Consider the following 27035-nt stretch of genomic DNA (forward strand, 5'->3'; position numbering starts at 1 on the left):
TAATATGATTGAATTTATTCTCAGACAGGAACAATAGCAAAATACAAAACAGTGACCCGATTTCATTGAAAACATTTTGAGTATTTTCTCTGGACAGCAGCTCGACAGACTTAATCGGCATAAATGTCTTGTCTAAACCAAACACCATGCAATTATTGCTCTAAACCAAAGAAATAAAAGGCATTCTTTAAAAGTCCAGTCTGGGCCTAATTAAAAAGGCTCTTATGTACACATACAGTCAAACTTAACCTATCAGCTCACAGTCATACTAATGACTTTTTTGTGTGTGTATTATTATTGAAAACGCACCAAAGGAATATGGTTTTAAAAAAATAGCTTTGTATTCATATCTATCATGACATACTGAAAGTGTCCACCACCATATTAGGCACATCACAAAAGGCGGCCACTTAGCTCTTCTACTCTGCCATGACGGAGCCACAACAAGACAATGATCTTCCTCGATTTCAGGCACAGTGAACCGGGCTGAAGCATCATTACACACCTGAGAGGCTCATCAACTTTCCTGATTGTCTTTGACCAAAAGGACTGTGTGCTGCCCTCCACTGGACACCATCAGAACTGTGCAGTTTTCCAGCTGCTTGCCGGTCATTTTCACAGGGCTCCACTCGTCGTCCTCCTGGCCTGTGCCGAGTTGTAAATTGGTGCCCATTCCCCAAGCGTACGCAGACCCTAGAGGAGGCCGACGTTAGGCATTTCTAAGCAAACGAGGACTCCAATTGAAGATCTGGAAGCATTTCTCACCATCTTTGGTGACCGCATAGCTGACGGATGCCCCGCACGTCACTCTGCTAGCTGGTTCAATCCCACTGACGGGTGTGGGTTCGCTTTTCTCTTCGGCTTGTTCGCCGAGGCCAAGGCGTCCATATTCGGCTCTACCCAGGCTGTACACCTGTCCTGTTGAAAGATCTGCCGATTTAGATTCTGCGCGAGCAATAGCTCCTGAACGAATCCTTCCTTTTACCTTCCGAGTTGAGGCAGACCGTGTGATGTTGTCCTCCGGAGAAATCAACCCAGGTGGAGGTTGAATTTTTGAAGCAGGTCAGTTTCACGGGGACAAAATACATCTTTGAGCTTTTGGTTCCTGGATGCAGGAATAATATACAAGAGACAACTTGTAGCTGCTGGAGAAGCGACGCCACATCGATTCAGATAGCAGGACACTTACCCAACTGTTGATAGTTGGAGAGGCCAAATCCATAAATGTGTCCGTCTTTGGACAAACCAAATGTGAAGTAAGCCCCGCAAAAAGCGTCCACAAAGTGGACTTTCCCTTTCACTTTGACCATCTGAGGAGTCAACAGACGATCTACAAACAGACCAACGGCGACTGGATTAGCATAGCCGACGACTATCACAAAAGTTGCCGGGTCTTGCGACTCACCGAGGCCTTTCCTGCCTCCCCGATTTGAAAACTGCTCAGGCACCCTTCCTAGCTGCCCCTGCTCAGCAGTGCCTGACGTGTAGAGATTTCCCTCTATGGTCACCAATACAAGATGGTCGTTACCTGCCAAAACACAAATGGATTTTAAAAACTCTGGCGAAAGGATGTGTTGGTCGCGCGACTCGTCGCTACCTGATACAACTTTCACGACAGCTTCTGTCAAGGGAACTTTAGTTGGAACGTCGCTTGTTTTCAAAGGATCCAGGAGACCTATAACGCCATTACTATCCTGTGGGGAAAGGAGAAATATTACACAATGCACAGGAAGATATTAAAATACCAACATGCCATTGGCTTCTCGAGTGACAATATACATCATAATACAAAAACAAATCAAGTCCCCCCCCCCAGAAAAACCAGCTACCATGGCTTGAATTTTTAAATATGTACACATTCGTATCAACCAATCGGATTAGACATACAAGTGCTGATTAAACAATTCCTATGCTGTGTACTTCAAGCACTAAGTGAGGCTTCTTCGGGGAAATCTTCTCCAGTCTTAATAAAGGGAGCTGGAATGCCAGAGGTGGGCAGGGATAATAGAGATGTAATTACCAGTGTGCCACTGAGTACTATATTAATGAAAATGCAATGACGAGAAAAACAACCCCAAAGAAAAAACAGTGACACAGGTAAGGACCGGAGAGATAAAAACAACCCAGTAAGATTCAACTAGTTAAAACTGTACTTTAACTTGATGAATTTCTGCCTCCTGATCTTCAAATGCTTTAATCGCAACGTTTTAAATAAGCCCAAGGAATTGCATCACGTTATTTGTGTGTGTCAGCTAAGGGGCTGCAAAAGGTGAAAAGCTAACAACGGCTCAGGAGACTCAAGATGTGACAGCTTGACAGCTTGAGGTGGAAGTGTTGGAGCTTTCCTTGCAAACAATATGCAGGAAGGTGACAATTGTGGATTTTTCGAAGATGGATTTAGACCCAGATGGAAATTCAACAATACTGTCAACGCCTAGTAATTAAAAACGCCTGTTAATTCTGATGCATTTCATTGGCGATGCGCTCGAGAATTAGTCAAAGAAAACCAAAAGGATGCATCCGCTCGTAAATAAATAAACAGTACATTTTTGCAATCAATAGCCCTCACGCAATATCGCTTTTGTTTTGTATTCTGAGATGTGTGACAAATGGCAAAAAAAATTCACATCTCTACACATTTAACCAATCTTCGAGGCATAGGAGGAAAAAGTAAGACAACTGACCCTGAAAGTTCCCCACACGTATACGGTTCCTTCCTCGGTTAGTGCAGCAGTGTGGCTGTCTCCTGCTGACACCTGGACCACTTTCTCCTCGAGCACAACTTTCCCGGGAGTCATTTCAGACCCCTCCTCTTTTGTGTCCCGACCAAGAGCCTTTTCATCATTGCAGCCAAAAGTGTAAACCTAAGAGGAAAAACTTAAGTGTTTCTTGAGATTCTTTTGAAATGCATCATTTTAGATGACTTGAAAGGCACTAAATAATGCGTAAGCTATGACTTACCATGCCAGTCTCACTGAGGCACACAGTGTGCATGCCCCCGGCGACCACCTGCACTATTTTCTCAGGTAGGGGCACCAGAGCGGGCTTTTTCCTTTCAATCACGTGCTCTCCTAAGCCCAGCTGTCCGACATCACCCTGACCCAAAACAAGAACGTGGCCCGCCTCCTTGCCATGACTCCTGTGGTAAACTGTAAAATCATAATCAGTTTAAACGTGTATGAAATTTCTAGTCTGTAAATACACCAACCCAGCACCCCCCCCCCCCCCCCCCCAAATTCACATGGTACTGACCTACTCATACATAACTAGTTACTTAATGATGAGTTAGTATGACTGACTTGATCAAACCATTACCTTTGACTTTCTTTGTATTGTTCTCCTCTTCAATTGCCTGTGACTTCCTCTTAGGAGACATCTTTTTAATGGTTAGGAGAGTATCACTTGAATCCTATAATGACAGATACATAAAGAGAGGCGCTTATTGTATTCATGTAAAATGTTCTTTGGCACAATCTCAACTTTTTGTCACATCCGTAACCCAAATCTGCGCTTGCTCCGTTCCTGCTCATTAGCATGTAAATGTAAAAGTCTTGTTTGAATTCAAACGCGATTTTAATAGAAGTTATTACTCCGTTAATGCATGTAGACTGGATGCCTGCGCTTACTTCTACAGACTGCAAGATTCTAACCTTGACAGAGCATTACAGTGCGTTGGCAACTTCTGCGCGCGTTCCAAAGCTAATGTAGCCTCGAGTAAGCGTCCAGTGACTAATCACATTCTAAAAGTGGGTCAAAAAACGACGAAGTTCAAATATTGTAATTTAAATAGCTGAAAACTATCAAACAAAACAAATGTTGGACGCCAAAATGTATTTTCAGCACAGCTACACATGGTACATCCAAAAACTGCTAGGTTTAGTTAGCGGCTTGAACGTGAGATTCAGGAAGGTTTGAGACTTAACTTAACCGCTTAACTAAACCACCTTCATCGTTGTACTTGTGCTAAACTCTACGCTAAACTAAATCATGTGTTAAATTTACAAACCTGGGATTAGTGCAAGTATGTTCAGGCTAGAAACTAGCATGCACATGCACAACACGCAGCTGACTACCGGTTCTAGCGGGGTGAATACTCTCGCGATAACTTCGGACGTGATTTAGACGCTCCGCCTTCTTAAAGAGACAGGGACACTTTAAATCTCCGCAGTTCCAGTCAGTCATTCCACAACGGTGGTTTTAATATTGAAGCAATTCAAGTCGCAAACTACATTTAAGGATATTAAAGAGTCATGGAAGGTTTTTCCACACAGGTTTTAAAGTGCTGCACAGCACAGTCAACCCTGTTACGATTTTTAAAAATTAATATCTAAGACTGGATTCATGAGACCTGTTAAACTGGATCTGTATGGAGTTGCATTATATGCTCGTCATATTCCATAAATGCAATAATCTGAACGCTGTTTTTCGACGTTGGTGCAAAGAACATATTAAAAAATACTTTTTACTTTACTTCCTCTTCCCCACACCAGGTGTCACCAAGTTCCTACTTTCCGCTTGACAGAGGAAGGTCACAGAGAACACTAACTGTGATTTAATTGCTGAATCATTGCACAAAAGGGTCAAGCTGTAAGATTTTTAATTAGATCCAGAGGTCACTATGTACAATCAAAACAAACACTACTATCAGTCCATACATCTTCACATTCAATTAAAAATGAACTTTAGCTTTACAGAGAGGGTACATATTCATTCCCATTCTTGTAGCATTTAATTAGAAACTAACATTCTGTGCTTTAAAAAATAGCAACCTATAATACTTTATTTAAAATTTCTTTTCAAATAAAAAGAAGACAAGATATACACAAGCATCAGTGAAACCTACAATCCACCTGTACACGGAATAGAGAACCCTGTAAGCTACTGGCCAGACGATACTAGAAAATAAAACAGTCGCAGATAAAAGGTTCCAGCCAAAATGATCCCCTGTTCACCGTTCATACATTTTCTGATATTTTTGATAAACCCCTGCTCTGTCACAGTAACTTGCATTAGGTTCTTGGTCGACAATACCGGCACGAACTTATACAAAATGGCTCCAAGAAATGCTTTGCGTGTGTGATTAAAGGGTAGTACAAAACTCATAGAAAAGTATAAATGAATTTGAGATTTTCCCGATCCACTGACACCAGGATTTTTGTTGGCTCATGCAGATTTCAGAAAGAGTTGATATGAACACCAATATCCTATTTTTTTTTTTCCTAGGCATTGGGTACATTGGCACACAAATTCACCGACAGCATCTTAACCTGCACCATCTCTTCTATTTCTAAAGAGTCACGCTTAAATGGCCACCTCACAACACAACTTTAAATACAGGCAAGCCGAAAAAAATCTCCAAAACAAAAAGCCGTCCCTACGTATGTGATCAAAATCGTGATATAAAATATCTTGTGCATAACACGTTTTGTAATTAGATCTTTCCGAGTTTCATTCTAAGATATTATAAGAGCAATCTGTACAGTTAATATAAAACACACAATATCCCAGAGATGTCCGATCCTAAAACAGAATATCCCAGTCTTCATCCTCCAGTCCACACGCACGATCGCCATGCGTCTCAATTATTATTGTGTGGCTTACGAGCAATGACCATTTTTTTGTCAGCTATTATTACTTTATGTTCTCACATTAACAAGATGAATGTGTTAGCGTTTCCACAAACGGTAAAGAAAAAGGCAACACAGAATGAGGCCGCTTTAAAGAGATAAAACTAGATCCAGGTCCCTGAGGACACCACATTATAGCAGAGGGAGGGGGTGGGGGGGGTGGTTGAAGCCCGGTCCTTTGCAAATGTCTCCGTTTGGTTGGCACGTGGTTCCCCCTGTTGTCTGGGATAAATACTGCATCTTCTCCCACCACCTGTTCACCGAAACCAATTCTGTGAGGGTGATGGAGAGGGGGTGGTGGGTGGGGGAGCGAGAAGCATTGTCTCTAGTCAGTTCCAGGCTGTCCCTGATAAAATTGTACAGTACATTCAGGAAATGAGAGAGGGCCGATTTTGTCTGCATAGTCAGCGGCTGCTTGCCGCTGAGACTTTTAAGTGCTTCTTTTACCAGCTGAAGACGGTGGACGCTAAGGCCGGTGATACCTAAAAGGAAACAGAACAGATGTAAAAAAAAAAAAAAACCATTTTGAGTTTAAAGCGACTTTAAAATAAAAATCTTACCTTGTGTAGATTTTGCTCTCTTCGTGAACCTCCATTTCGGTGCTTTTATAATCGTTAAGCTCTTTCCGGATGGCTGCCTAGAAGAAAGATCACGTAACAAAGCATTCTTAGTCACATTGAACACAAAGACGATTAAAAAAAATGATGAGTGAATACCTTATCGGCAGGTGTCAGCTTGGTCCACGGCTTGTCTGCCCTGCGGTCGTAGTCTTGGGCGTCGGTGACCTCCACGTACTCGTGGAAGCGCAAAATTTTTCTGGCCTGTAGTTCTGCAACTGTGGGTCTTTGACTCAGCTACAAGAAATATGATTCCGGTTCAATGGGCAGAAAATATAGGATTGGACACATCGGGTCAGTCAAATACATCAGGGCGCTCACCTTTCTGGTCAGTCTTCGCTTAATCTCTCGAACCTCTGCTTGTCTGTCCGCTTGATTTTTGGCTGTGACAAAGAATCAGACGACAAAAGAGGTTGTTTTTTTTAAGACGCTCTTCATGCCTGGCTTGATGTGCAGACAAAGGCAGCTCACAAAATTAGCTTGCATTCAGTTCTACTGGTTTTCAAACCTCCTCCTTCACTGATGTTGTACATAACAATGTCAGAGTGTTATGAAGCGATGTTTTAGAAGTATGCAAATGAGTTAAATAATGAAATTTCAGTGGTATATAGAAACGAAATGGGAGTGACAAAATTTCGTTGGAATATCTGTTTTGTACTGTGTAGCGTTATCTGAAGTTAGTAATACAGGAAACTACAAGTCGATACTCACGTTGAAGGATGTTTCTTTGCTCAAGCTCCTCGGCAGTGGGTCTCTGGCTAAGACGTCTGATGGGGGGGAAGAAAAAAAAAAAAAAAAAAAAAAAGGTTCTATTTTTAAACAATTTCATTGCTTTGTAACAGGACATAAATAGACCAGAAGATTTTAGAACCTTTCATTCCAAATTGTTCACTCACACAAAAAAAGCATTAAAGTGTTCCAATGTGGCTTTTTACCTTGTCAGCGCAGTGCCTATCTGCGTGCGAATGGCCTCCCATTGCTCTCTGCTCTGCCAGGTGAGGTTAGACTGTCTCAGGAGCTCGTCATCTCCGGTGCTCAGCTCCTGGACAAATCTGTCCCTGTCAGGTGCAGAGGGACGGCTGCTAAGCTTTAGAGCAAGTGTGTCTTTCCTCTTCACTTTGCTGGCCAGGGCACCTGGACAACAGATAAAGTGTGGCATTAATGATTTATTGTTTATATCATTTAAGATGGCTGACGCGTGTGTAAAAATGCTGTCTCTAATTTTTAGCGCGGTTTGAGGTTCTTGTTCCACTCCAGTCCTGAAGGTGGCAGTAATGCATGTGCTATCTTTTATAAGCATGCTTTCCATCAACTGTACATTAACGTGCCCTTGGAGATCACAAAGATAGGACGACGCTTACTCAGTGGCTCATCGTCCTCATCCGATTCTTGCTCTTTAAAAGGCACAGGACCATCTGAGTCACTATCTTCTCCGCGAGTGCCGTGCTCTTCATCCTCCTCCTCCTCATCATCGTCGTCGTCGTCATTCTCCTCTTCCTCCTCGTCGCTATTTTCCCCACCAGGGATGACGCAAACTCCAGCATCGACAACCAAGCCGCGGCGACTCCGTGGCTCCAGTTTAGGCTGAGGTATCTCGCCGTCGTACTCCTCCTCTTCCTCGTCATCGTCCTCCTCTTCGGAGTAGTCATCTTCAGATCTAGCGGGAAAGAAAAGTGTTTAACCAGCTTTCATACATACAGCATAAAGATGGATGAGCTCCTTTTTTTTTGGGCAACACCGAAGAACTTACAGTTTGAGTGGCTGGATGCTGACAGGAAGTGGGCGACCTCGTTCTGCTTGGTAGTCTGGAGGCGTTTCAAAGAGCAATGTGTGAGCACGTTGTGAGCCGTCTGGGTTGGGGTGAACAGGACCGGGACTGGACAGAGCTCGCTGGATCATGATGTGGAGTGGGACAGGCGCCGGGCGCTGGGGTGACTCATGGACGGGACTCGGGGGATCGAACAAAATCGGTATAGGCTGGGGCACTGGGTGCGGGTAAGAGTGTTGATGATGAAGTTGGTGGGGGTGCGGGTGTTGTCGGGGTGGAGAAGGCGGTATGTGCGACGGAAGCGGAGGGGATGAGGGAGGAGGAGGCAGCTGGAAGCTCACAGAGCCGTGGTCCTCCAGAGAAAGCGGCGAGGGCGTGAGGGCATGGCTTGAGGCTGACGAGTCGTCCGTGTTGCGTTTGGTGACTGGGGTGGTTCTCTTTGGAGGCATGGGCGGGGAGGGCTTCGCTGGGACAATACTGGCACCGCCGGCACCTTGGTTGAGGTCTCCTGAGAAGAAAGGCACCATTAATGTTGAATCCTAAACCCTCTTAGGCCAGGAAGTGAGCGTCCCGGCCTTTGTTTCATTCTTGTGCTAACGTGGAATGAAAGCACATGCTTCTTCAGCTGTAAACATCGGCAACATTCAATTGGACAGAATACAAATTAGCAACTGGAATTACATGTCTGACTGAACATGAATGCTTCCAGAGAAAGACATCACATAACTGTGTCAACACGGATGCACACATTGAGCTGACACGCTAGTGTGCAACATGTGAGCCCGCGTCAAGAGCGATGGAGAAGACAAAAAAAAAAACAGCCTGCATGCTCAACGCAGCCAAACCGAGTGTCGGACAAAAACCTCGTGGACAAGCAGCTCAGATGCACTCACAAGTGACATGCACATTTTTTTACAACTGTATATTCATCCTAAGTCCTCAAAGTTGTGTTTGTTTGATCAGCGCCGTGGTGAGTGTGAGCAGATTGTGAGCATGCGTCGAGCCAGATGATCTCAAGTCAACTGCAGTCCTTCTGGTCCATTCATTCATATCCATCCCATTGAAGCAGCAGAGTTGAGCGGATTACATCCTTCAAATTCCATTGATGCATTGCAGGCAGGCCACGGACCTGCTAAAGGCTCACACTCATTCACATGCCAAAGTAGAGTAACAAACTAAATACGCTCAACTTACGACAGCCTCTTATGTATACGAAGCAAATAGCGCACACAGCGTCTGCTCAAAATGGCCATGCAACTTGTGGATATCACATTGAAAGTGACGAGAAGAAAATATGTGGACGGCCAGAAAAGACGCCATACGATGAAGAATGCAGACACGGTTGGGGGGGGGGGGGGGGGGCGCTCTGCTTACAGATCCTTTTTACCTGAGCGCAGGCCTCCAGCCCGCCGGCACAGGTAGACGGGCAGGGACAGATAGACATCATACTCGCACTCTCGCTTCCAGCAGGACCAGTAGAGCGGAAGCTGTGCGTGTTCTCCACCCTGTAGGGCGGAGACTAACAAGGAGGAGATGGAGGCCTTCAGCTCGGGGTGTTTGTGTGCGGACTACCGAGGGATGTTTAGACACTATTTTAAAATGACAGCAATACTATCAGCATCTGGAATAAACATTTGTTTTCATTTCTCTCAGTATTGTTAGAAAGTAAGACAGATGGTTTTCTATTTGTCCAAGTCAACTAAAGAGCAATGTGCATCTGGTAAAGTCCTCCAAAAACAAAAAAAAACCATCTCACACCTTCATCATGCCAGAAAAGTTGCCCACGCACACGCAATACCAAAACGCACCAAGTTGAATCATCATTATCAAGATTCACAACATGAATCAAAGTCGACATTCACATTCCAAAGACAATTCGCGGAAAAACAACAACCAAATGTTAAGATCCATTGAGGCAAGGAGTGAGCCACTTTCAAAATGTTTGCCATCCGAGGGATCATCAGGGACATTCCTAACTTTTGCTAAATTTGATCAAGTCATTCCATGTAAAGCTTACCCAGCATGCCGGAGTTGCCTCTGTTCACCGGCTTGGGCGGCGGCTGAGGCGGCTGCTTGATGCCCTGAGTTCCCGACGACGAGACTGCGGATGAAGACGGCGGCTGTGCGGCCGCCGACACGTTCCTTGTAGTCTTGGGTGCGCTACTCGAGGAGGCGGAGGAGGATGAGTACAGGGCCGAGGCGTGGTTGGATGAGCTGCGAGATGGCCCCTCGCTGCCTGGTTCAGGCGTGGAGCTTATCAACCATTTTGGAGGCAGGACGGATTGTTTAGGCGGCAGAGGTTCGCGGAGAGTGTCCTTCAGTGCTTCAGGGTCTGGGACAAAATGGCTGTCTGACTCTATAAAAACAAAGACATCATCAATCCTATTTGGAAACCATTTTTTTTTTAAAAATGAGCAGAAAATGTTGAGCGACACAGCAATGAGCCGTTTCACTACTCTTAGCATGATTGCACTTGATTTAGAATCGCATCATCGGCGGCGACGATAAACGGTGTAGGTGGCTGCAATTACCGCACACTAAACACAACACATTTTGTTGAACTGTATTTATTTAAAGAGGGAGCCTCTGTCTACCCTTGAAGATTTAGATCAGTGAAAATTAGGAGAAGTGACACTGGTTGCCCATTTAAGTATGTCTGTCTTAAGAGAGGATTTAACGGCTTCGCCACTCTTTGGAGCGTTCGCATTAAAGGGCAACGAAGAGTAGAGTGATTGTGCCACATTAATGAGGAAAGGAGACGAGAGGAACGCGCTATTCCCCAATGTTCCTTAATAAGAAGATGGAGCAGGACTCCAGGGAGCTTGTCTCTCGCCGAGAGGACAGCAGCATGCTAGCGTGCCGTTAAAATGTATGCATGATGTCATTGTTTAAAAACTTCTCCATTCCTTTCCAGGAAGAATGCGAGATAACATAAGTGACTCACCTCTACGGGCTCTTCCCTCTTCAGCAGACGCATGTCGGGGGAGCGTCGGCTTCCAATCGACGTCGGGCGCTCGACTCCTCCTCCCGTCCTCTGAGGGGGCTTTCTGCAGCCCGGACCTCCTCTGTCCATCTTCCGGGTGAAAGTGCCCGCTGGTTCTGCCCTCATCCATCTGATTGTGACTCTGTCCTTGCCACGCCGTGTTAGACTTCCACTCTGTCTCCCCGTGCCCACGAGGCGCTCCGACTCCGCTTCCTCTCTGCCCTTCCTCACCCCTGGAGCCCGAAACTCTCCGGCGTTCTCCATCTGGGGGAGATCGGCCTCGATGCTCGTCCGAATGGGTTAGCCAAGTAGGGTTTATCCGAAAGTCTGAATCGGAGTGTAGTCGCCCCTGGTTGCTCCTTCCGGCACCTCCGCTTACAGGCAGAGTGTGGCCATTCTTCACAAATGGCTGCTTAAGGCTTTGTGCCGCCCCGTCGGCATCTGAAGGAGGGACAAAATGGCAGTCTTTCTTTCATTTGACTTTCAGGGGAAAAAAATAGAACATGGATAGGCATAATAATGAAAGTTGACAGGCCACATTGCTGCACTGCAGGGCACCATTTGTTCCACTTTCTCAGATATTACACTACTTTTCAAAACAAGGCAGCAAAGCAAGGTGAAAAGGGCATTTGATTTTTACTAAATCGGTCTCCGGCGAGATGGGAGGACAACGTTCCCGCCATAATGCGCTCATGACTTCACTTAAGTCGAACGTGTGGGTGCGACAGCCTCGGCGTGGATGCAAAGATCAGATGAATCAGAGAATTTGTACCATTGTCTGGAACTTCTTTCAGCACTCCTTGTTCTATAAGCTCTTGCCGAGTACGTCTCGTCGACATCTTTCTCTCCAGTTCTGCGTCTCGACAAATAGAAACGGCGGGCTTCATTTCTCAGATCCGTGTTCAACAAAGCAGTTTTCAAAAGCACCAACCGTCTGAAGCTTCTTTGAATTTCTCGCTGCTTTTCTTCTTACGCCACTTCCACGGCTTGAAGATCTTGCCCAGACTAGAGAACTTGCCCTTGCGTTTTTGGGGAGGCGTGCTCCCCCCCGTGCTGTTTGTCTCCCCCGCCATCGTGCTTTGGTGCTTCTCACTTTCATCATCTGAAATAAAAGCAAGAATGTGATACAAGTTAGCAGGCAAAAGAATACAACGCAAAGAGCGCAAACAGTCAAGACCGTTATTTTCTTTAGCTCAGTGGTCTCGAGGACCGAGTGTGCTTTGGCAGGGCCGATGTCGAGAGCTCGTGAACAGGAGCGCTCCGACTCTTGACGTTCAACGAGAGTTCACAAACATTCCTTGGTGTGGCGGAGACTAGTACCTTATCAGTTTTCCAGCCCTCACTGCCTCAATCGAGAAATAAAGTACACACCTGGATTATGTCAGCGCCGATGACTGACTTATGTTGCGCACTGCATCATTTTGGAAGGAGCAGTTAAAAATTAACTTTATAATCAAAATAAGACGATTGACGACAGAAGGTTAAATGTTCACCCATACTCGACGTTTTGGCAGCACTAATACCTCACAGTCAGTTTCCAACAATGTAAATCTTCAAATGCTGATGTGGATTACAGTACTAAGTATTAAAACAGCCATTTTCCACAAAAACGCTACCGGCTAAGTTCTGCAAGATGGCCTGGGTTTTAGTTGTCCAATTCAAAACAGCGTGGCTGGATATTACACAAACCACACAAGGTATGAGTTGGAACGAGAAAGGCTAACAATGAAAATGGAGGAGGAAGAGGGGGTTCCTGTATTTTCTTCTCAACAGATGACGGCCAAAAAGAGAATGTTATATGTATTCAGTATTTGGTTCAACAAACTAGAATTACATCAAAGATGAGATGAGCCTTAGTGAGTAAAGTAGACAGTAATAAACAAGCATATGATAACTACCACAAAGATATTATAAACACCATTTAATAAATCTTTAGAGATATTTTTTTTTATCTCAAAATGGTAAGAGATACCTCTACCTGGAAAATGGCTGTTAAGTGTCCAGCTTCCATAATAGCGAGTTTTAAAACAGCATGCCATGGATCCCAAATTCAAATGAGTGGATGTCTCAAAACAGTAGAATCACCACAGAAGAAAATGTCAGAAGTTTCAAAGGGATGTGGAAGTCCAACTTATATTTGCATTGTACCGGCTGCCATAACATCTCAATAAATGGTTGCGGTTGCCCTGTGGGTCCAAACGTTTGTCACACGGCCGACCGCAGTCGTAGCGGCTCAGCTGAAGCCAGTCGAGCGGGAGGGAAAAAAGCAGGCTGTGCCAGGCCAGCGCACACCACGCCACTGCAGAGGTGACGATAGGCTCAGTCCATGGAGTAAGCATCCATTAGAGAAAGATGAAATCCTTTGAAGACAAGCACTTAAAGCTTCAAAATGCTGCTGATTAAATCATCCCACTAAAAACAAGTGCAAATGTAATTTTCCATCCGATGGAGCAGCTTTGTTTTTGTGTGAAAAGCAGGCTTGGCTTGAACGAGCGTGAGACTGGAAATGGCGGGGGGGGGCACAAAAAGTAGATGAGTGAAGGGAAACACAGCCTGGAAACACAAGGAGGAAACGGCACTCCACCCTGATTCTGTGAAAGAACAAAGACAACCTCTTCCCTTCAAAAACCATAACACAGGCAAAGTTCACGGCGCTCTGCCAGGTCCAATTCTGTGACACTCACTCACTCACTCCATCAAGCTCATTACCGCCGCCTGTTAACACATTCATAGCGTCCAGCCCGTGTATAACGCATCCGTCCAAAAAAAAACAAAAAAAAAAACAACACACAACAGTTCTGGCTGTCGTGCTGTGTAATCAGAAGCTGCGGAGAGATAAGGCGCTGGAGTCAGGAAACACGGGGGCGTGCGAGTGTGGGAAGCCACGCCCACTGGTCGCTGAAACAACCGCCGGGGAGGTTCGATTTCCCGCTGACCTCACGCTTCCATGAGTCATGACAGCTCAGTCAGGTGAGCATGTGATCACATTAGATTGCCGCTTGAGAGGGGGAGAGGGGGGGGACTCCGCTTTTAGCCGATCTGATGGCCAATCCGTCTGGATCACTTACGTAACGACCAAACAGAATTAATCGCCACTGGTAGAGATGCTTGTGACGATTAACGTCATTATTGCCAGTTCCGGAGCTTTAAGTTAATATGATATCAGAGCAGACAAATGTTACCACAATGTAGTATTTGAACTATGAAAAAAAACCTGAATGAGCCCCCATTAAAGGATATTTTTACTTCATGTCATTAGCTAAATGTCACGTTAACATTTTAAATAAAGAGTGCAACACATGCGCACAACAACAACATGAAAACACAGCTGACATTCCTCCACGTGATCCCAGTGATTTAACATTCCTTGTGGTGGTAACGTGAAGGGGAAACCGAGAGCGAGACCGAGATTGTACTTCCTTCTGAAAAACTAATCATAAGTTCTCTCTCCGCACCAACTACACAAAAAAAAAGTCACAAATTTGCGTCCGGAAATGAAGAACATACACAGAGTGCAGAAACTCACCGCCATTGTTACGTTGGAGTGATTCCTGAGCTGGGATCTCCACACGGAGACTCTGTCCCATGATCTAGCCCCCTGTGGGGCCTCCACCTGTCCCCGACTTCAAATGTGTGCAACCTGGACGAACGTGACGTCGCACCTGACTTCAACAAACGTCCTCCAGTCTCCCTAAGCTCAAGTTCTTTCTTCCTCTCTGTACTCCTGTTGTCTACCCTTCCTCAATTCCTTTCAGTACTCGCCTCACACCCCTCCCTCTTTCAATCTTCTTAAAGTCCTCCCCTCCCTGCAGGAGCTGGACTCCCTCTCCATGACTGACCCTCCCCTTATTGGCTCATAGCGCAGGTCAGTACTCAGTGAAAGATGCCAACCATTCCTGGGAAAGCTGAGTTATGTTTTTGGCGGGGTGAGTGTGTGACAGTATGTAGGGCAGTGGATGCAATAAACCACAAAAGATAGGTGTGTGTGTGTGTGTGTGTGTGTGTGTGTGTGTGTGTGTGTGTGTCTGTGATGTAGGAGTCCCACATTCCAGCCAGTTCTTTAGTCTGGCCAAATCAGTGAATCAAAACGACGCTCCTGGACAAAAATAAATAAATGAATGTTTAATTTGCTCATATTAATACATATACACAACAAACGGATGGATTACTAGTTTTGAAATCAGAAATAATGTTTTTTCAATTACTGTTCAAATTACAAACAAATCTTGAAAAATCTCAACATTATCATTTATTGCACATGCAAATTAAAAATGTTGGTACAGATTTTAGCCAGGATCATTTGCTTTCGCGGGCCGAAAAAAATGTCATGGCGGGCCGGATCTGACCCCTGCGCCTTGGGTTTGACCTACTTGGTCATTGTCAACCAACATGAATTCATAAACAACCACACCTGTCCCGCAGAAATGAGACGAAATACAATAAAAGCTAAACTTCCAAATGCTGTTTACCTTCCATCTAGCGTTCTGTCTGTCATCAAGCAGAGTGTTTACCATCCTGCTCAGCCCTCTCATTACACCCAAGGCCACTTTATCAAAAAAATCTCCAAACGTCTCATGACTACCATTAACAGAATTAGCTTAACTTACTTGCAATGTTTACTAAAGAAACTGCACAAAGACAAGACTGCTAAGGAGAAGGGGATGGGGGGGGCAGTAGTCTCCAAGAATGTGGACTAATTTCCTCCGAGCTTTGAGTGTCTTCAGAAAACCTCACAGGACTCCCTAAGCAGCGAGCTGTGTCATTATGCCTGGATGGCGTTTTGTGTTGGGCTGCATCTCAGCTGTTACTAAAAGATGGTGTGTGTGTGTGTGTGTGTGTGTGTGTGTGTGTGTGTGTGTGTGTGTGTGTGTGTGTGTGTGTGTATGTGCTCAACAGTGTTCCTTTTCTCTTTCAGTGCCCCACATACAGACTCCACGGCGGGCCAGCTTCCAGAAAGAGCTGAGCCAATCCGCATGAGCCCAGAACCTGTTGGCCTGACCTGGATAACAGACGGGGCTCGACTCTAGCCGAAGCAGGTTTATGTTGTAAACATACGCGTGCACGAACAGATATAGGTGTGCATTCTTTGAAGCTGTGAGTCATTCGCTGCAAATGTGCTTGCGCAAGACAAACTGCACAAATTTTACTGTGAAGTGGCAGCGGGAAGTTATTTATCAAAGTCACTGGTCAGGACGGAACTGAAAGAAACAGTTTTACTAAGCTGATTTTAAAAAAAAATATTTTTTTTAAATGTACTCCTTAAACATATTTTACAAACTTGATCTTAGTTTCTAGAAGCCACCCTTGAATCAATACGAATGAACTTCAAACGACACGGGCCTCCAGCGATGACACCACACTAAAGTCGAGCAAAAGAACAAATGGAGCCACACCACAGACGATGTGTCCCTGAGTGGCTCATAAACTGTCCGCAAGCTCGACAGACCTCATAAACAACGGATATATGAGTGGCTCTACAGCTTTTTTTCTTTTTTTTCTTGCAATATTAACAAGTCACTTAACAAAACCTCAACATCCATCTCGGTACTCACCGCGATTTTCCATCACAGATTTTGAGGCGCACCGATCCTAAGTTCCTGAAAAACCAACATACAGGAATTTTCAATTAGACAGGGGGCAGGATTGTTTGCAGAAATGTAATAAAAGGAAAAGCGTGAACTTACACAGCAGAAAGTCATGAGTGGGGGGGATGGCAGATTTTCTCAGCAGCAATATTGAATTTTTTTTTCCCCCCCGTCAGGTTGCCAGCAAAGAGACAATTGCGCTTCTCTCCATTTCATCTCCCTTGACAAAGAGAAGCAAATGATATCAAAAGTGTGCCAGATGATGAGAATTACAAATAAATGGGTATTTCTTTTGACATTCAAAACAATCTGTATGTTAAGAGGTGGTAAAACGGAAGCAGGGTTTGCCACTTCTTCAATATTTACTGTCTACTGACTGAAAAGAAGGCAACGTTAATTGTCAGCAAAGGGAAATAAGACTAAAATGACTCATCTATCTACAAAAACAAACTGGAGATTGCATTAGAACAAAACAATCAGGGCAGGGAAAAAAATGACACATCTTGATTTATTTATAGTGCTGACGCCGAGAAAACACAACATGAAGCTTTTCATACGTTTCGGTGGAGAAGGTCCCTTTTTGTTTTCATCTATTCGAGAGGAGTAAAGTTAAGAATCCACAAACGAGGTCACCAGGCAGATAAAAGGCAATCGGGCACGCAATAAGCATACATAACAAACGGATCCCTAAAGCGGTGACGATATAAGCAGCCATCTGTGGAGCGAACACACCCTCACCACTACCACTTGTGTTAATTCAATTACGACAAAGAGGAAATGGCAGCAGCTGGCTCGGCTATGCCATCCCTAAATAGCAGAACCGCTTTCACACTCCCGGGGCTCGGGATTTGGGCGCAAAGGCCACCGACCCAGAGAAGGAAAAATCATCATCTACACTCTCTGAGCGCTACTAAATGATATTTAACCTCTGAGTAAATACCATGAAGCGGTGAACAGCTGATTGAGAAAATAGAATAGATGGGAAGTTGCATCCAGCAGTATCTGGCCATCACCCATTAAAGAAAAGAATGGATGAGGATGTTTCCTATCAGGGTCAGGTGAGCGTCATCGCCTGGTCCCGTCCCAGAAAAGAAATATGTGCCGCAGGGACCAGCGGCCCACTTTCATCAGGAGCCCAAAAAAATACTCCTCTGTGCTTTGTTCAACATTTCTTCATCAGCGTAGCTTCACTTGCATTACAGTCTGGCCCATCGTCAAATCGCGCAATGTAGCCTCACAATTTAGCCCCAGTGACTTAAAATATCATCTGACCAACTTGTCGGCATTTTCCACATAATATAGGCTTGATTTTTTTTTTTTTTTTTAAGTACAGAGACTCGAGCCGAATTGGCACATAGGAAGTATAACAAAAGACCTGCCATCTGTCCATTTTTTGCCGAATATTATTACAAGTGTCAGTCAGTCAATGAGATAATTAGATATGTGACAATGTCAGCACCAGCACTTGGGTGGGTGTGATGGGTGTGAAGCGTTAAGTGACAGCTCTGGTAACGTTTCTCAAGGCAGAAAATTCATGAGTCAATTTTGTCCCCATCATTATTGATGCAGCTCCTACACAACTGCAATGCAGAACAAAAAGAGGCAAACAGTTCAGTGGAAGGCCTTTTTTTTTTTTGTTCATTCAAAGCTGTACTTAAAGAAAATTCACATTTCCCACATTTTCACATTCAATCACTGAAATGTGGGAGCTGTTGTTGCACCTTACATTTTCAAGGGAACATGCTTATCCAGTTTAGATGAGCTCCAAAAAACCCGACATGCTTCTCATACAATCACAAAAGCAGCATGGAGTTTCCAATGGGTCTATTCCAAATCACATACAACACACCCGCTATCAAACTCAGTGCAAGATTCTTCATTATCAATAAAAGTGCAGTATATTTCACCTATGCTGGTTATTAAACTATAATAGTTACTCTACATATTTTGAGCATGCGGAACAGATTAATTGGATTTACATTATTTCCTATGGGATATGTCACTTCTGTGTTCATACTAGGTTCAGTTGAACTTTTGGCACAGACTCATCACAAAATCTGAGGTTCCACTGCGTCTTTACATTTGACCGACTGCCTAGAGGCGAGAAGCGATTGAGCTTTTTAAATTAGAAATCTTGGCTAAATCTTATCCGTAGGAATCAATCAAGCCCTGCTGACAGCTCACCCGTCATAGCTCCCTCTTAATGGCCCATTACAGAGGAACGTCCAATTGGAAATGGATGGAAAGAGCTTCAGTTCCAATAGACATTTTCTCTGAGGGGCAAATTGACTTCGGGAACTATTAGGCCAGAGGAACATTAAACCAGGGGGGAAAATGTTGCTGGAATAGTGGATGATATAAAAACCCAAGAACAGGCGTAGCCACTAGATACAATGAAACAACACATGCACTATCAACTTATTATACCTTACGGCACGTTTACATTAAATCAACCAAATGATAAATTCAAAATGACATTCATTATGTAGCCGTGCCCTTAAAATACAATATTGGAACGAATAAACGAACAAATCAATGTATGATAGAGTGGACACTTTGAAAGACAGGCCATGACAGCTGATTAGCTTTTACTAGCGTGTTACTTTACAAACACAACGACGTGGCTGGTTTATTTCGGCGACAAGATACACAATTACCTGCTTGGATAACAAGATTTAAAAGCGAGTTGGGAATGAAACAACCCTTAACTCCGGCTGTCAAGCGAAGTTGTGCAGAAGAGCTTCCGGTATCGACCTACGTCCCCCGGCCAAAGATCCTCGCGCCAAGTGGGCTTGCAATGCTACTAAACGCGAATGACAATGACCAGTCAAGCCAAAGGAAGAGGAAAAAAACGAAAAGATCCGGCAAGCTTTTCAAAGTAAAACGCACGCAGGTAATTATTCCAAGAACGCGTTGAGGGCAGCAATGACCTGACTCAACATGTCTGTCTCTGCAGAATCATTTCAACCGACAGGTTTGACTTTCCCCACGAACAAACCAGGAGAGTGTGCGCAAACACACGGTACTTCAAATCGTGTCTTGATTCGATATTCATAATCTGAAATTTGACTCTCAACTCCTGAAATATGCAGTACATTCGGAGTTGTCTAAATAAATAAACATTTACGCTTGGCGTTGTAGCCTACTGGTGGCTAGTAAACAGGTCGCCGCGACCCGAGGCCTTGCGGCGAAATATCCAATATCGATCATTCAAATTTGCCCAAAAAAATCACACGAATCTCATTGCAACTATTGATCAGACTAATAAATCGCCCCATATATCACACACACACACATCATCGTGCACCCTTTGTTGTGTGTGGACGCTTTTGCGCATGCAATGTGTGAATTTTAATTAAAGGCGTGTGTACAAGCCGTTAACCCCTCAAAATAACTATGTTAAGTTTTACTGCGGTTTTACAGCGAAGAAAAATAAGCCACAAGTACACAAATAATGTCGCTTTTTGAATGTCTAATGGTGAGACGAGGTTGTCTCGTAACCGATCGGCCAATTTAGGTTATTACCCAGCCTCCAAAACAACCGTACACAAAGCACTCGCCGGTGACCTACCTTCTTTTTCCGCCTCCTTTTTCTTTCCCCCTAAATTACAGCCAAAGTCAAAATATCGGGCAGGACATTCCACCAAAGGACACTTTCACCCACTTCAAATACTCCCAAAAACCCCAAAGTCCAAACACTTTGCACTTACCGGAAGCCATCCCGAGCTGGGCATGTTGGTCCCGGTAGTCCACGACGGAGGCTGTGGCGCTTGCGTAGGCGCTGTAAAACGCTTCGTCTCTTTGGTGTAAACACTACACTACCCACAGTACAATGCAAGGCAGCCAGCGATCCGGGTTGGAAAGAGGGTGGGGGATTGTTAGCCAACTTCCTAGCTTGGGTAGTCACTCGAGCGTCAAGGTGTTTTTCTCGACTACACCTTTCGCAAATTACAGGAATGTTGTAGGCCCAATTCCACCCAAAATAGATCGACGCCATTCAGTTCGATTTGGTATCGTTTCAGACCAATATTGTATTCTCCGGACAGCTATTGTGCTCTTATATATATTACAAACTAATAAAGTGTTTTAAAATATACCAATATTGGCATTTGAGTGTTTTTAGATGGTTGATTGTCGAGCGTTTTAGAACTAAATGATTATATTTAATCGAGGTTAAGGGCAGTTATTCTATGGAAACGCCACATCTCTTCTGGCTCGACGTCGCCACCTAGTGGACACATGTCCTTCCTGATCTCTGCTGTTTCCCAGCCTTTATTGAGGGAGACAAGGCATGAATTTCACAAAATCACCGAATAAAAAGTATGAATAATTCAAATAATAACAATCTTGTCCCAATTTACGCACAAAGTCAATTTTAGATGTGTAATCTGCAGGATGCCTCGATTATGCCAATGGAAACAAGTAAATACACAAATTATCATCCTTTTTCAAAATAGACATTATGTTCAAATTGATGGCCGGGACAGCAGGTTAAGTCACGGAAGACATCTGTTTTGATATTTGTCTTACTAGTAATGCAACTCATAATGGAGGACAAAACATAATAAATGGTTCATTTTGAAACAAAAACATGATAAGTTTTTTGGGGAAAATCCTTCACTTCCCTAAGACGCCCACATTTTCCATTCAGTTTCATCTCAGTAAGGAAGTAAGCGCAGTGACATACTTCCTTCTTTCTGGTAACATAAACACGAACCCCTCTGAGGGATCACCGTGTCTAGGTCAGTAAATTACATAAATTAAAATTATGAACTCAAGCTTAAGTATGTTTGATAAATTTGTCACTGTCAAAATAAAAGCTCAAGGCAGGCCAGTCAAAGGCGTGGAGAAACCGTATGAGTCAATTGTGAAAATCTGTGAGAGTATTCATTGAAGTTATTTGGTCAAACAGCAAAAGCAGGTTACCGCTTGTGTTCCTTCTTCACTAAGTGGCAGATGAATAATCCGTGGCGATTGTTTTTCCGCCGCTGTGGCCCAGCTTGCACGCATGGTATGCGCAGTGCAAGCAATCAGAGAGAAACACAGGGCGACAGGCCATTACTGTACCAGCCTCCCGTTCATCCCCTTGAGCAAAACACCGCATTCTTCGCTTGTGATAACAGCAGCTGCGCCAATCTGAGTAGCAAGTCAACTTATTATTCATTTAGCGAAGAATTCCGGGATCATTCATCCATCCCGGGCCTCCTTTTGAAGTCACAGATGTGTTTGCCTGTCGCCATATGCAGACACCAAATTCTCATATGTTCTTCACACCTGGAACCCTTTGAGCCATTTTTTTCTCATTGACGCATTTTTACAAAAGCAGGAAAGGTCAAAGGTGAAAATACAAGTAACCAAACTATGTGCTTTATTTGATTTAATCAGTAAATTGTTAAAAGGTACTTCAAAATTATATCTTTGTTTTTTTCTAGACCATGAATCCCATGAAGACACCTGATAAGTCATTTTATGAAGGGTTTCTGTAAAAATGACGCATTTCCTGTCTCCATGTATGCTCGACATCTGAGGCGACACTTTGACATCCGAAGGCAAAGTGCTCTGGACCTGTCAGTTCTTATCTTTGACATCAGCTTTGCACGGTGTGTTTGCAGACCTCCGTCATTTTGCACCTTCCACATATTCTTGGAAGAACATCCCTGGGGGGGTTTTCACCTCTCCCCGTCGGCTGCATCTGTCAGCTGGTTTCTCGCATCGCCATCTGAGCAGCAGCAGCAGGATTTGTTCCGATGCTGGATGGTGGATGTGTTAGTCCCACGGGACATTTGTTTCCCTCTCACTCTGATGCACAGTCAACTTTCTTGGACCTGCTCGTCACATCTCTGTGGGGACACAAAATGAAAAATGGCATTTATTTTGTTAGTTCACATAACAAAGAAAGCAAGTTGTTTGCTCTAAAACATTTTTTTAACTTATATATTTAACAACTTGGTGGTGACCATATTTTCAAGTTGGCAATCCTAAATGGTTACTTGTCTTATCGCATTGTCTGTACAGTTAAGAAATGATTTATGATGAAAATATTTATTTCATATATATTATAATTGATTTTTATTTATTATTTATTTAATTATTATAATATATATATATGTGTATTCATTCAGCATGTATAAACACCGCACATGATCTTCTTTATTTTTTATGTACTTGTTTTACATAAACTCTGAACACCTTATCTTTACAGGCCTACTAAAATGTTTAAAATTAACCACCCAAAGCCCACCACTCAGCAGTACATGAAATAAGGCTGACTTCTTTCCCTCCATCTTCACAAAGTTGCCATGTCATCTTTTCTACATTTCTTTATTTTGACGATCGAGACCTAAAACGTGTGTTCATAAAGTGCTGTGTCATCAACGGCTATGAATAGAAATGCCAAGGATGACAAAACGCGACACCAACCCCGAGTCATCCGATCGGGAAAAGATTTACTTTGCAGAAAAAAATAAATAGAATAAGCCTATCCAAACTGAATGTGTCTTTGATCAGCACTCACCTTCGATAACAAAAACGAGTGCAGATGAGATCGGAGAGGTTAGCGCAAGTGCACCTAGCCGCAGACCTTCGTCGCCGTGCCTTAGCATCACCGAGGCCATAAAGCGTTGTCTTACTGCACAAACAAAGGCACAATGATAATGTGTCATAAGCAAAGACTTTGCTCTTTAATACTTTGCACACCCAACCTATTTGATAATTCATTGATAATGTAGATTTGGCTTCAAATCAATAGGGTCACCCTTTGTCTTCCTTCTACTTACCTGGGCGTATTGACCCATATAATGTCCAGGTGACAGAAGTAATAGCACTCAGAGTCGTGCATGCTACTACATGCGCAACGTTTGCTCCTTAGCTTTCCCGCTCTGACGTCGTCATGCTTATTTTGGTACTTCATCAGGGGGTGCCCAAAGCCTGTTAGTAACAAAAAGATGCACATTTAACACAATTGTCAAGCAAAAAATTGATCTTATTGTAGCCATGAGTGGCAAAGTGCATGTCTACACTACATATCAATATATACGCAATGACACACGCAGACCATGTGTGTATAATATGTGTGTGTGACACACTGGACATTTGGTAACTCACGATCTGACTTCCAAACAAACAAAAAACAAAAAACACAAGCTAAGTTAATTTCTGACCTTATGAGACACTTGTGAAGCTGATGCAGTGCAGTCCCTTGAGTCAAATGCAGGACACATAATATTGTAGGATATTTATTCAAAAAATAATAATAACAATTAAGAAAAGTTGATAAAAGTGTACTCACCATGCTGAAGAGACACCCAAAGTGTTATGAGAAGTAAAATGCTGACGTGAGCGTACATATTGCTCATTTCTGTGCTGTCACTACTGGGATTGCGTTTGTTTGACGTTCTTATACTTGCTCCTCTCCCTCAGTCATGACGTCATGACAATGGCTCCGCCCACAGTTGCCATGGGGAAGTCACAATGAGTGACCCTCATCCCTCATGTGTTTTCACAACACTGATTAATTCCAAATGTTTGACTTGGATATTTAGTATTGAGGTATTAATTTTACTATATGTTTATCTTGCGGTTATAGTTTTGCACTAATGTAGCACTTTTTGTGAAAACTGTATTTTTTTTCCCCATAATTTCAAGATGTGACCAAAAGGCTGCCATATTACTAACTTCTCTCTAAACCAAACATTAATGTAACTAATGTTCTTAATGGAGCATAGTGCACTGTAAATACTTTTTTTTTTGCTTTTTCTATGATGTAGTGTCATTTTTTTTCACCCATACAAAGTTAGATTGTCATCATAGATTGTCACATGACCTTACAAGTGAAGTCTGACTGTTTTTCCATATCATCACAAATAAATAAATGGTGCATGATGGGATACTGCAATAAACAATACATCTCATGAAGTATGAGACGTCTCAGTTGCATGTCATTTGTATGAACATACGCACAATTGGTCAATGTCACTAGTCAGACATATACAGTATAAAAGGATTAATGCTAAACTGTCTATAACACTGTGAATCATCTTTTTAATAGTCTAGACTTTTGTGAACATGAGTCATTCATTAACCAGCTTGATGGATGTGACAGATTTCTAGCCAATAAAGGTAAATCTTGTTTGAACAAACTACAGATCACTTCATGTTTATTTAAATTATATATTGGGGGATTTCTTTAAAATAAAGGTGATAAATGACACTTACCTATTTACTGTACATACACTCGAATTCACATTGTTCCTCATGTGTGGAATGTGTGACATGGTCCAGCATCATAACTGCAAAGGTTTGACGACACATTCTTGCGCTGGAGGACAAAAGTTCAGTTCCCTCAAGAGAGCAGATGTGCTGCTCTCCACGGGCATCCCATCATTTTAAGGCCACCCTCCGAATTAGTGATGTGCATTCCACTTCTTTTAAGTGAACTGAATCTTTAGAATCAGTTCACTCAAAAGATTTGTTCAAAAGAATCGTTCACGGAATCCTTCGCTACACTTTCATATTGATTAATTAATTATTTTATTTTTTTTCACCTCGTGTAGTGTACCTATTGAAGTGTCCATGAGGTGTATCTAATAACAGGCCACTTCATTAGGAAAAATCATGGTCAAAATTTAAATGAAAGTGAAAAGTGCCACACCCAAACAACCCCCCACTTTCTGATTGGCTGGTTGATCTGTGACGTCACACGGACACTCCATTAGGTACACCGCCATTTTCAGGTGTTCCTAATAACAGGCCACTTCATTAGGGAAAAATCATGGTCAAAGCTTAAGTGAAAGTGAAAAGTGCCACACCCAAACAACCCCCCACTCTCTGATTGGCTGTTGGATCTGTGACGTCACTCGGACACTCCATTAGGTACACCGCCATTTTCAGGTGTACCTAATAAAAGGCCACTTCATTAGGGAAAAATCATGGTCAAAATTTAAATGAAAGTGAAAAGTGCCACACCCAAACAACCCCCCACTTTCTGATTGGCTGGTTGATTTGTGACGTCACACGGACACTCCATTAGGTACACCGCCATTTTCAGGTGTTCCTAATAACAGGCCACTTCATTAGGGAAAAATCATGGTCAAAGCTTAAGTGAAAGTGAAAAGTGCCACACCCAAACAACCCCCCACTTTCTGATTGGCTGTTGGATCTGTGACGTCACTCGGACACTCCATTAGGTACACCGCCATTTTCAGGTGTACCTAATAAAAGGCCACTTCATTAGGGAAAAATCATGGTCAAAATTTAAATGAAAGTGAAAAGTGCCACACCCAAACAACCCCCCACTTTCTGATTGGCTGTTGGATCTGTGACGTCACTCGGACACTCCATTAGGTACACCGCCATTTTCAGGTGTTCCTAATAACAGGCCACTTCATTAGGGAAAAATCATGGTCAAAGCTTAAGTGAAAGTGAAAAGTGCCACACCCAAACAACCCCCCACTTTCTGATTGGCTGTTGGATCTGTGACGTCACTCAGACACTCCATTAGGTACACCGCCATTTTCAGGTGTACCTAATAAAAGGCCACTTCATTAGGGAAAAATCATGGTCAAAATTTAAATGAAAGTGAAAAGTGCCACACCCAAACAACCCCCCACTTTCTGATTGGCTGTTGGATCTGTGACGTCACTCGGACACTCCATTAGGTACACCGCCATTTTCAGGTGTTCCTAATAACAGGCCACTTCATTAGGGAAAAATCATGGTCAAAGCTTAAGTGAAAGTGAAAAGTGCCACACCCAAACAACCCCCCACTTTCTGATTGGCTGTTGGATCTGTGACGTCACTCGGACACTCCATTAGGTACACCGCCATTTTCAGGTGTACCTAATAAAAGGCCACTTCATTAGGGAAAAATCATGGTCAAAATTTAAATGAAAGTGAAAAGTGCCACACCCAAACAACCCCCCACTTTCTGATTGGCTGGTTGATTTGTGACGTCACACGGACACTCCATTAGGTACACCGCCATTTTCAGGTGTTCCTAATAACAGGCCACTTCATTAGGGAAAAATCATGGTCAAAGCTTAAGTGAAAGTGAAAAGTGCCACACCCAAACAACCCCCCACTTTCTGATTGGCTGTTGGATCTGTGACGTCACTCGGACACTCCATTAGGTACACCGCCATTTTCAGGTGTACCTAATAAAAGGCCACTTCATTAGGGAAAAATCATGGTCAAAATTTAAATGAAAGTGAAAAGTGCCACACCCAAACAACCCCCCACTTTCTGATTGGCTGTTGGATCTGTGACGTCACTCGGACACTCCATTAGGTACACCGCCATTTTCAGGTGTACCTAATAACAGGCCACTTCATTAGGGAAAAATCATGGTCAAAATTTAAATGAAAGTGAAAAGTGCCACACCCAAACAACCCCCCACTTTCTGATTGGCTGTTGGATCTGTGACGTCACTCGGACACTCCATTAGGTACACCGCCATTT

At 43.5% G+C, this 27035-nt stretch overlaps 3 protein-coding genes across 8 annotated transcripts; all 3 read right to left on the bottom strand.

Annotated features, from left to right (window-relative positions):
• Nucleotides 1-4153, bottom strand: rcc1 (regulator of chromosome condensation 1). Of its 3 annotated transcripts, none has more exons than XM_085919374.1 (10): nt 4007-4153; nt 3316-3409; nt 2962-3149; nt 2685-2864; nt 1598-1694; nt 1406-1528; nt 1190-1330; nt 986-1105; nt 766-918; nt 1-693 (listed from the first exon to the last, which is right to left on the bottom strand). In XM_085919374.1, exons 2-10 carry the CDS (start codon nt 3374-3376, stop codon nt 518-520), a joined length of 1239 nt encoding a protein of 412 aa, XP_085775500.1. In that variant the 5' UTR covers nt 3377-3409; nt 4007-4153; the 3' UTR covers nt 1-517. The 3 variants fall into 3 exon arrangements, with proteins under 3 accessions (XP_085775500.1, XP_085775501.1, XP_085775502.1); XM_085919375.1 differs by lacking the exon at nt 4007-4153 and adding an exon at nt 3923-3947; XM_085919376.1 differs by lacking the exon at nt 4007-4153 and adding an exon at nt 3651-3803.
• Nucleotides 4154-4580: 427 nt separating this feature from the next.
• On the bottom strand, nt 4581-20783 carry phactr4b (phosphatase and actin regulator 4b). 4 transcript variants are annotated; one of them, XM_085918454.1, is made up of 15 exons: nt 20291-20783; nt 16680-16800; nt 16548-16592; nt 11927-12097; nt 11768-11848; nt 10957-11436; nt 10030-10368; nt 7995-8520; nt 7606-7901; nt 7180-7378; nt 6956-7011; nt 6566-6627; nt 6344-6481; nt 6188-6264; nt 4581-6109 (listed from the first exon to the last, which is right to left on the bottom strand). In XM_085918454.1, exons 3-15 carry the CDS (start codon nt 16558-16560, stop codon nt 6094-6096), a joined length of 2454 nt encoding a protein of 817 aa, XP_085774580.1. In that variant the 5' UTR covers nt 16561-16592; nt 16680-16800; nt 20291-20783; the 3' UTR covers nt 4581-6093. The 4 variants fall into 4 exon arrangements, with proteins under 4 accessions (XP_085774580.1, XP_085774579.1, XP_085774581.1 ...); XM_085918453.1 differs by having other exon boundaries at nt 20152-20296; XM_085918455.1 differs by lacking the exon at nt 20291-20783 and adding an exon at nt 19238-19372.
• Nucleotides 20784-21951: 1168 nt separating this feature from the next.
• Nucleotides 21952-23967, bottom strand: LOC147052033 (endothelin-2). The gene is made up of 4 exons (XM_085918822.1): nt 23869-23967; nt 23357-23507; nt 23095-23208; nt 21952-22420 (listed from the first exon to the last, which is right to left on the bottom strand). Exons 1-4 carry the CDS (start codon nt 23933-23935, stop codon nt 22375-22377), a joined length of 378 nt encoding a protein of 125 aa, XP_085774948.1. The 5' UTR covers nt 23936-23967; the 3' UTR covers nt 21952-22374.
• Nucleotides 23968-27035: the final 3068 nt, after the last annotated feature.

This window comes from Syngnathus leptorhynchus, chromosome 8 (assembly GCF_054491065.1).
Source record: "Syngnathus leptorhynchus isolate UIUO chromosome 8, UIUO_Slep, whole genome shotgun sequence".
Lineage (NCBI taxonomy): Eukaryota > Metazoa > Chordata > Actinopteri > Syngnathiformes > Syngnathidae > Syngnathus > Syngnathus leptorhynchus.

Excerpts from the sequence above, each read along its gene's own strand:
- phactr4b (XM_085918450.1), bottom strand. The coding sequence starts at position 14,582 with ATGGGACAGAGTCTCCGTGTGGAGATCCCAGCTCAGGAATCACTCCAA. Across the intron at positions 10,369-10,956 it reads AGAGGGAAGAGCCCGTAGAG|AGTCAGACAGCCATTTTGTC; the intron begins GTGAGTCACTTA and ends TTGTTTTTATAG. Across the intron at positions 6,482-6,565 it reads AGCGAAGACTGACCAGAAAG|CTGAGTCAAAGACCCACAGT; the intron begins GTGAGCGCCCTG and ends TATTTCTTGTAG.
- LOC147052033 (XM_085918822.1), bottom strand. The coding sequence starts at position 23,935 with ATGAGCAATATGTACGCTCACGTCAGCATTTTACTTCTCATAACACTT. Across the intron at positions 23,508-23,868 it reads TTGGGTGTCTCTTCAGCATG|GCTTTGGGCACCCCCTGATG; the intron begins GTGAGTACACTT and ends TGTTACTAACAG. Across the intron at positions 22,421-23,094 it reads ACTCGTTTTTGTTATCGAAG|AGATGTGACGAGCAGGTCCA; the intron begins GTGAGTGCTGAT and ends GTGTCCCCACAG.
- rcc1 (XM_085919374.1), bottom strand. The coding sequence starts at position 3,376 with ATGTCTCCTAAGAGGAAGTCACAGGCAATTGAAGAGGAGAACAATACA. Across the intron at positions 1,331-1,405 it reads GGGAGGCAGGAAAGGCCTCG|ATCGTCTGTTGACTCCTCAG; the intron begins GTGAGTCGCAAG and ends GTCTGTTTGTAG. Across the intron at positions 694-765 it reads CTATGCGGTCACCAAAGATG|GGTCTGCGTACGCTTGGGGA; the intron begins GTGAGAAATGCT and ends GGCCTCCTCTAG.